A 10,000-nucleotide genomic window follows, 5' to 3' on the forward strand; every position below is an offset into this window, starting at 1 on the left:
GGCAACGAAAACGTTAGTCCAAAATATAACTGAGCGCTATCACAAGTATTTCGCGATTAATCCGTCTTGTTCACCTTGTACAATACAGGCGAACTATCCTGGAACTGGATGGGTACGAACGGTTTTAAAGTCAAAACAGAAAATGACTGTTTCATTGTTATATGCCCACGTTGTGGTCAAAACCTAAAATTTGCTGATTTCACGTTGTTGTTTTGTGGAGTACGGAAGAGAAATGCACGGAAATTCGTGTTACACGTGCAGCACGAGCATTTTTCCTTTTTCAACCAATAATATTCTTGCCTTGTGGCGTTACCGTAGCCGTAGCCGTCGTCTTTGCTAAAACTCCCCATTGGTTTTGGACGGCATACCAGCATGTTTTGTTCACGTGCTCTTCAAGTTTTCAGGTTTACCGTGAGAGCGGAGATATTTATGAATCTGCCTAGGAATCTGGAAGAGTTATAAACATCTATCTCCCGTTAGTTTCCAAAGACACGAAACATGGAATTTGGTATACTGTAACAAGAAGAGATACGTGATTCAGCAACTACGAGAAAAAAAATACATGAAACCGAAGTGAAACTAGAAAGATCGAGGAGGAAATAAATCCGCGTCTAGGGCATTCTGCGCTCACACGCTCTTCCGTTTTTCAAGGAGCAGTTAAAATCTTGATTTCAAGCGACTCCTGGACGGTAATTTACCTCATTCCAAACTTGCTGACTTTGAATTTTTGGTCTCCATTTCAAAACGAGCAGAGACCGGCGTTATTAGGGCGGTCATGCAAAAACCGAACGCTCTCACGAAAACATGTAAAATTTGATAGGACGTAAACAAAACATGCTGGTATGCCCTCATAAATGTTGTCAATTTCACAACATAACGGCTAACGTTTCATTGGTCAAAAGTGATACATAACAAGACAAACGATTAACATTTGAAAAGCAAAACTTCGCGCAAAATTCGTCACGCTTCAAGGATGGACGGAAATGGTAGTAATGTATGGCGCGCTGTTTCGGACAAAAATACTTGTTGTAGAATATCTAATACATATAGCAAATACATTCAACTTATCTTGGGAAATATACAACTTAGGGAGAAAAATATATCACTTATTGTGAAAAATATAATACTTACTACCAAAATATACAACTTCTTGGGAAAATAAACACCTATGTGTAAAAAGTACGACTTACATGAAAAATATACCGAAATTCGGAAATATACAACTTGTGTTGTAAAAATAATACTTCGCCCGCGGTGTTTTGGTCAGCTGACTGTCGCAAAAGCCAGAAGGCCTGTCCACATATAATTCCCGCCAGTTGTTCAATATGGCGGAGCGCATATTGAACAGACTGGTAGAGGCTGTAATCTCGGTTAATGAATCCAGCAGTGAGGCTAGTAATGCTCCAAAGATGAATCAAGCTATAAACGAAAACAAAACAGAAGCTAGAGAAGCTGCTTTAAGGCAATTATTTCCAAGTATCCGAGGGCAATCTTCAAGCCACTCTGCGGCGTCTGCGTCAGTATCTGCGAGTCGGGCCACTAATGGTGCATTCAATCCAAGTGCAAACTGGTCCAGGAAAGGGAAAAAGCGTGTAAACAAGAAGGGGACATCGGCCACTTGTGGATCCAGTAGTGTATCTAAAGCAGTTTTAAAGGATGTAAATCTACTGCCATCTCCGAAGGTTGATGAAGTCCCACGTGGACAGTTCAGAGAGACGCTCTATAGCAAGAACTTTGCTGCTAGTGCGGTGGAATTTTCTGATGAAATGCAAGAAGAAGAAATTAGATGTACGTGCAATGAACTCTTTGAACGGAAATTAAGATGCTGCTCAGAGCCAAAGTTTTATTTTGTCAGAGCCGTTGGCAATAAAATAGTCGAAGTGAACTCTGGTCCTTTCACCGGAAAGGTGGCGAAACACGTGTCCAAGCAAGGTCCGTTGTATATCAGAGTCACTACGGAAGTGCATGATGAGAGCTTGAAACGTTGGTATGGCAGTTGTCAAGGTGATGAAGAAGATGATGATCCATTGGAAAGTGAGGATGATGAGAGTTTAATGGATTCTCCCTTTGCTTTGAAATCAATGCATGAGTCAGAGGTTACCGAGCCGCCAAATAAGAAAATACATCAAATGACTGCGAGTGATGGTGAGAATAAAGCAAGTACAAGCCCTTCCTGTAGTGGCTACCTCTCACAACCCAGCTGCAGTACGCAAAGCAAACCTGTAAGAGAATCACAACTTATGGTGGGATACAACACGTATGTTAACATGTTTCCAGATGAAATCAATGTAGATGATGAGAATTGTGATGAAGATGTTGATTTACATGCTGCCATTCAAGCAAGCCTGGAAGATCAAAGAGAGACAGGTTCCTGTTCCATGAATGAGGCAAAAGCATCTGATGTCCTCCGAGAGTTTGTGGATGATAACTTGGACAAGCAAAGTGACTCACATGTCAACGTTGTAATAAGCAGAAAGAATGTTCTGTCAAGTGCTCTTAGAGCCTTAGAAAGAGGCAAATTTTCATTTGTTCGCCCAGTCCACATCATGTTCTCAGGTGAAGATGGAGTAGACTCTGGTGGGCCAAGGAGAGAATTTTTTCGCCTTCTTATGATGTCACTTAAGAATCTTGGCATTTTCTATGGCACATGGTTTTCCCATGACCTGGAGCTGCTCCATGGAAATAAATATGAGTTAGCTGGAAAGTTGGTGGCATGGAGTGTTCTCCAGGGTGGTCCTTGGCCCAAATGTCTTTCTCTAGAAGCATTTTCTGTCACGAAAGATCTTCCATTTAACACAAGTCAGGCAATCGAGGCTGTCTGTGATGAAGAAATCAAGGAGGTCCTTAAAGGGTTACAGGAATGTGTCAGTGAAGGAGAATTCAATGCCATAAAAGAGTCAGGTGGTGATTTAATTGCAAACCATGGCTATTCAAGAGTGTTCACAGCTGATTTTAGCAAGAAAAGTGAGATCCAGCATTGCCTCCTTAAACAGGTACCAGTGTGTGTCAATTTAGTAAGGAGCAGCGTTGCACCAGACACTCTTTATTAAGCCCCCCACCCTGCCATTATCCAATTGTACAGGTCATTGCCATTAGATGTATATTTATTATACATTTATTAAACTAGGTTGGGTTCATAAGGTAAACTTTACCTTAGGCTTATATTCATTTTGTTCGACAATGTACTTTTAAATTTGAAGAGGGTAGTTTCTAAAGAAACTGTGGTGCTGCGTCGGTGGGGAAGTAGTATACAAAAATTTGGTTTTATCAATGGAGTTGATAATGTAAATTGGCCACCGTACAGAATCTCTGTACGGTGGCCAATTTACATTATCAACTCCGTTGATAAAACCAAATTTTTGTATACTTTTAAATTTATTGTGTTACAACTGTTATAAAATTAGTGGTACAAGGGCCTTTGCATGACTTGGGATACCACATAGCAACAGTGTAGTAGATGGCAAGCCATTCAGCAGTTGTTCCACTGAACAAAGTTTTGACTGTGATAACACGTTGCTGTTATACACAATTATTTTTCAAATAGCTAAACATTTATTTGTTTTTTGTTATACAGGTATTCTTCTTTTCTGTCCATGCAGAAATCCAACAATTCCATAAAGGCCTTAACTCTATTAGTGGTTTTGGAGATCGTGTGATGAACAACCCTGGCATTTTCAAGATTGTTTTGGGTGCGGAGAATCAAAAGCTCAGTGCCCAAAGATTCAAGAAATTGTACTCTATTATGTACTCAGACAAGGGTTCCAATGATAGAGACAAGGAAGACAAGACAATATATTGCTTGGACCTGTACCTGCAAGACCTAGAAGGAGAGGAAGTTAACGGTGTGACCCTGGAAGACTTGTTGATTTTCACCACAGGGGCAGACACTGTACCGCCACTGGGCTTTGATGGTCCCATACTTATTGAGTTTTATGAAACAGAAGAGAATGTGAAGAGGTATCCATGGTCTTCAACTTGCTCCTTAACTTTGTTTTTGCCAAGGGGAATTGAAGACCCCAAAGAGTTCAACAGTCTTCTAACACATGCCTTAGAAAATGGAGTTGGCTTTGGCAAATGCTAAAGAACATTAATTTTATTATTACTTGCATCAGTATTTTACTTAAGTACAGTACTTATGTTGTTGTTTTAAAGTTTTCATTTTTTATCATATCACAAACAGTGGAACATTGCAATTACAGTGAAAAAGCTAAGACTAAGTTGTAATTTCAAAATTGAGAGTATCATTTTGTACTCAGTATATACAGTATTCTGTACTCTCTCAAATCCCATAATACACCTCTTTTACCCCAAAACCTTTGCATAATCAATGTTTGCAATTTCTCCTGGGACACGAAGGTGTCCCAAGAGAAATCGTAAACAATGCATATCCAAGTTTTTGCGGGGTAAAAGAAGAGTATTATGGGATTTGAAAAAGTAGAGAATGTAGTTTCTCAGTGATTTGTGAAATGCAGCATGTATTGTAATCAAAGATTCCTATCAACTGACACATTCACAGTTCCTTGTTATATATTAGCTAGCCATTGATGCTTATTATTTATGTATTTACATGTTTAATATTCTCATTAAAGATATCTTGCTAATCTCATACAAGGAGATGCCATGCTCGCCATCATCAGACAGTGGGTGCACATCATTTAGTAGAGTAGAAAATTCCCTCTCTGCTAGTTGGATTGTAGACCTGGGTACTTCAATGTGATTCGCTGTCTGAAGTTCAGGCAGGGGTGCATTATCATCAATTCCATAATGGTGATCAACACTTCTTGGATCCAACAATTCCCTGACAGTCATGTAATCAGATTGTGCATACTGATAAAATCCTTCCGTCCACTTTTGAAGAGGAGAGTGTCCTCCTTCCCTTGACAGTGGGTGGTTATTCCACTGCATAACAAATTGATCAATAGTGTTGTTTAATCTAGGAATATAGATATAGTGCAATGCATATAAATCTATTTCATCATTAGGATCCAAAAGCTCTCTTTCTTCTAAAAAGTAAAAGATGTTCTTATAGTAAGAGACTACATAATTGTGAACATCACGCCATAATCTCTCGATACGCTGATTGTGAACTGATTGTCCAGTTAACACTGGTTTGGAATCCACACCATATCGAGTTAGCATAAGTCTGGCTACATCCACATTTTCAGTCCCATAATCAGTGCGTATCCTTCTAGGATAATGGTAAATATTGGTAGCTCCCACAAACAGGTCCAGGACTGTTGATGCTTCATTATTTGTGGATGCTTTGAGGAACACAACAGTGCGGGAAAATCCATCTATGGTACCATGGATGACGATGCGCCACCTTATTAATTTGTGGTGACCATCAAGATGCCTAAAAAACAACCACATGATTACAATTGTGACTTTAACATCAAGGAAAAAATTGCAATTCAGAACAATGCTATCTTTAATGTATGATCAAAATTGCATAATTTAGACCATTTCAGTCAACTTTTGAAGTTTTTTGAAAGCCTGAGGAATTAATATAATTGACTTTGCTTTACCAAACCTGATTAATTTAAGAAATGAAGAGTGAAAGTGGCCTGATTTTATGCTTTAAGCATTGGCTTTCATTGCATTGCAGCAGGCAATAAACACATGCAACCCTTTTTAACAGTTGTAACTGACATTCATATTCTTGCATAACATTGCCAGTGAATGTGTGCATGCAAATGTTGGCAGTATTAACTTTAATGAGCTCAAACACCAAAATCAATCTTGTGGGCATAATATAACCTTAACTAGTATTTTATGCCTGTAGTTAATTTCTTACCACAGAGAATTTGGAGTTGGCACAGAGTAAACTCGTCTCTTAGTTACAGTTCTTTGCCTGAGTTCTCTGCCGACTGGGTCCACCCGCATTATTGACTGTCTAAGTCTCCACCTTTGGACACGGATTCCTCTTCCTCTAAACCAGCCCATGATCATCTTTTCACCAGAATTTGGTGATATTTGTAGGACATGTTCAACTAGATTATCAACCTCATCATCACTTATTTCAGAGAAAAGTTCCCGAGAAGAAGCCATACTGTAACTGTCTCTTCTGCGCCTTATAGTTTTTTCTGATACACCCAACATTTTAGCTATACCAGACCATGAAAACCCAAGTGATCTTAACCCATCCAGTTGTTCTTCTGGAATTACCAGGGTTGGTCGCCCTCTTCTCTTTGATGACATGGTTGGACATGAATAATGGACTTCTCTTTTATCAATTAAGCTAAGTCGTTCTTCTAAGCGTTCAATAAGTGTTTGGAATTCGATAACTGCTAGAAGGATGTCATCCATAACATTTTCCTGAGATTCCAGTGGTCTTGAGACAACGAGAAGGGAGATAACGAATTCTAGGCAACGGTCTCGCAGTCTTTCAATTGTTACGCTATCAGCTACAAAAAATTCCCTTTGAAATTCGTGATATATATCTTTTCCTACGTTTAACACATCAAGAAAAGCCGTACGCTCCGCACACGACAAGACAGACGACATATTTCTTGCGGCCATCTTGCCTAGGGTGCAAGGCTTTTGCGACAGTCAGCTGACCAAAACACCGCGGGCGAAGTATTATTTTTACAACACAAGTTGTATATTTCCGAATTTCGGTATATTTTTCATGTAAGTCGTACTTTTTACACATAGGTGTTTATTTTCCCAAGAAGTTGTATATTTTGGTAGTAAGTATCATATTTTTCACAATAAGTGATATATTTTCCTCCATAAGTTGTATATTTCCCAAGATAAGTTGTATGTATTTGCTATATGTATTAGAAATTCTACAACAAGTATTTTTGTCCGAAACGGCGCGCCATAGTAATGTTTCCGTTGATGTGATAAACATGTATCTCAATCGCATTCACTTGTACTTTCAAAATTTTTCCAAATTGCCCTAGTCGCCTCGCGACAACTGCGTGGGAAAAGCGAGTGGGGGCTTGGGTGGAGGCGAGGGAGCCTGTAAGCATTTCTTTAAATTCTTCATTCCGCCCACTTTGCAAATAACCTTTGGCATGTCAAAATGTCAATGTCAAAGTGTTGAAAATGGGCAGCCTTGTGTGGTTCCGCGCGAGTTCAAGCGCGATTCTCTTATTGTTGTTCAGAGGTGATGCGTTGATTCTCCAAAGGCCATACTTCGAAGTTCTTCAGGTTTTCCAAGAAAAACGACGTGTGTAAGACGTGTGTAAGATTCCTAGAGTTTCCTTATTTAGCGTTGTCCGTTTCTTACACTGGAGGCCAAAATGTTGTGTTGGCCGATGTTGCTGTTTCCTTCGGGTTGGACCTTGTCCGGAAGGAAAAATGGGCATTCTGTCTGCGCGTGCGCGAGCCATTGAAGATCGAACATAGAGCGGCGCCTGATTCTTTGGAAATGAACACAGAGAAGGATCATTCTTACAGATTGAGACAGTTGTACAAGGTTCAAGATGGCAGCCTTTTCAAGTACAACATGGGAATCATAGACCTTGCTATGCCCTTAGACAGTGGTTATTTATTTCAGGTCCTCAAATTAAGTCCCCTGGAGATTTGGGGATGTGCTTAAACTCAAAAACTTAACCAGCTATATTGCTCTAGTTCCCTGAATCTAACACCATGTAAGCTAAGTAATTTTCAAATGGGAGGTGCTCCATGCAATACACGAAACCAAGACTTAACCTGACTTACTCTCTGTCAGAAGCTTCAAACGTTCCACAATTTCTAAAAAATTTTCCAGTGGTAAAATTACCAACTCTCTATTTTCTGGCTGTTTATTCAGACCATAATTTGGCCAAAACTGCTGTTTTTGGCCAGTCGTTCACGCTCGTTCACGTTCATGCCAACAAACTTGAAACCAAAAAAGACAAGCTACCGTAAACTTTGGGTGTGAACATTTATTGTCATAATGGAGCTGAAAATCTTGATATTTTAACACATTTCAAACAAGAATGTCCAACAGAGCAGAAGAGAGTACAGTGAGAGGTAAACACGGAATCAAAACTAACGCGGTAAAATCTGTATAGTCTTCTTATGTGTGTTTGAAGAGCCCTTCGAATTCTGCAACTTTCGCAAATAACTTAAGCTTTATAAAGGTTACTGACTCCGTGAGAGTTCCACACCAAAACAACTTGGTTTCCCCTTATTATTCGAAAGTACTTTGCTGTGACTTTTTGCCATAAACACCCCAACCGTTTCTCGATCTTTTGACACCGTCTACACGTAAGGCAAGGAAGATAAACGACACAGATAACGACTTGAACTCGAAACTTTTCGCCACGGAGACCGCCATTATTTTAGTTCCCAGCGAATACGCTCATAAAAGATCTCAAAGTCGCGCACGCGCAGACAGAATGCCCCTCTGCTGACCTTTTCAACTTTTCGCTGTTTTGCAGCGAAATTGAGCGGAGGGCAATGATAGTAGCTGCCAATTAAAGTGCTCAGTTCATGAAGCTTTACTTTTGTCTTTTTAATAAATCCATCCAAAATGCTCAGAGTTGAAAAGTGCCCTTCACTGACATGTGCAAAGAAGAGACGGTTAGGGTTAGGGTTAGAAAACTGCAATTACTGCGATTCTGCAAGCTTTCGTAAGGGAGCTATATCATCTCGTTTTTGCACGGATTAATTTCTGCTATAATGCCTGCCTCAAGAAAAGCACGAGTCTCGCAAGTGTCTAGGTTCATGTCTCTAATCCAATCCTGGCCTCCCAGTTTAGGAGATCTTACTAACAAAGGGGATAAAGGCTCCCCGAGGGGCAGTTTGGTAAGTTTATAGGTAGTCATTGCTCTTAAATTACCCTTTTTATTAAAATCACTTTAAATCATGGCTCACAACAGGTTTCTGCCTCATTACAGTTTTCCAGAATGACTGAGTTTTGTTTCTTACCACGCTGTTATAAATTCGCCACATTTAATTATCGGATACAATTATCAAAAAGTAGCTTGGAACCAATTCTTAACTGATTGTAACCAGGGGCCCATTTCGCGAACCCTGCGTGTGTTTGCCAGAGTTGTTGGAATATCCCATCTGTTTGTTTCCGTTTCGTGTTACTGGTCACGCGTGACTGCCTCCAGAAGACATTCGAATTTTTGGCACATCCATGCTCACTACGGAATGTCCCTGAATCGAGGCCGCTGGCAGACCCGATTTTTCTAGGAAGATCGAACGAGGCTCTGGTCACACTCAGTTTAGAATTGCGTCCAAGTTAGTTTTTGATGATTGTATCCGATAATTAAATGTGGCAAATTTATAACAGCGTGGTATTAGAAACAAAATTCAGTCATTCTGGAAAACTGTATAAATGAGGCAGAAACCTGTTGTGAGCCATGATTTAAAGTGATTTTAATACAAATAAACGCTCTTCACATTAATGGGTTGTTAGTAAAACGCGTAACGGCGTAACGAGAAACTGCGCAACGGGATTTTTTTCATTTTCTTTTTGTTTGTTTTTTGCTGTTGTTGTTGTTGCTGCTGATTTTGTTTGACTGTTTGCTTTTTTTTTTTCTTTGTCTTTCTAAGTGAAAAAAAAATGTGAACATTATTATTCGTGATTGGCGGGGTTTTTGCCCGCCCTTTGGCCAAATTTACCTCATTTTCCGCGGCCGCACTTTCCCACGCTTCCAGGATAAACTAGAGTTCAGTCATGGAGGAGAAGAACGATGGCAAGTTTTCGACTTTCATTTTCAGTTACCTAAGTTTCCTTTCTTGCTTCTCGATCTTTTCAGTTACAATTTGTTTAGTGTTGTTGCAGGTTTCAGTAATTCTGAATAATTTTTCGATCGGCGCGCTATTTTTATAACAACTTGCGTTTACGATTTTCTGCAGAGGTCATTTTCCTTGGGGAGAGAAGTCTTTCTGGTAAGTGAAAGTTACTTAATTTGATGGTACATTACATTTTGTATGAAATATGTAGCTCACCTTTAACGCCTATTAATAGTGGTCACTATAGAAGAGCCTTTAAATAAAATCGCTTTGAATGTAGCGATGGCGATAACAAAGTATTTTTTAATGTACATACTTGCAT

General features: G+C 39.6%; 1 protein-coding gene across 4 annotated transcripts in view; it reads right to left on the bottom strand.

Annotated features, from left to right (window-relative positions):
* LOC138052048 (nmrA-like family domain-containing protein 1) overlaps positions 1-10,000 on the bottom strand; it is a 76,330-nt gene that overhangs the window by 63,675 nt on the left and 2,655 nt on the right. Inside the window, exons 1-2 of one of the 4 annotated variants that reach the window (XM_068898399.1) lie at positions 5,795-6,670; positions 4,075-5,353 (exon numbers count right to left, since the gene is read on the bottom strand). The exons of 2 other annotated variants lie outside the window; for them this stretch is intronic. In XM_068898399.1, the coding sequence (XP_068754500.1) occupies positions 4,564-5,353; positions 5,795-6,519 (1,515 nt within the window). In that variant the 5' untranslated portion in view covers positions 6,520-6,670 and the 3' untranslated portion in view covers positions 4,075-4,563. Of the gene's footprint in view, positions 1-4,074; positions 5,354-5,794; positions 6,671-10,000 lie in introns of those variants that run through there. One more of the 4 variants, XM_068898402.1, reaches the window with a different exon arrangement.

Source organism: Montipora capricornis, chromosome 6 (genome assembly GCF_036669925.1).
Source record: "Montipora capricornis isolate CH-2021 chromosome 6, ASM3666992v2, whole genome shotgun sequence".
Classification (NCBI taxonomy): Eukaryota; Metazoa; Cnidaria; class Anthozoa; order Scleractinia; family Acroporidae; genus Montipora; species Montipora capricornis.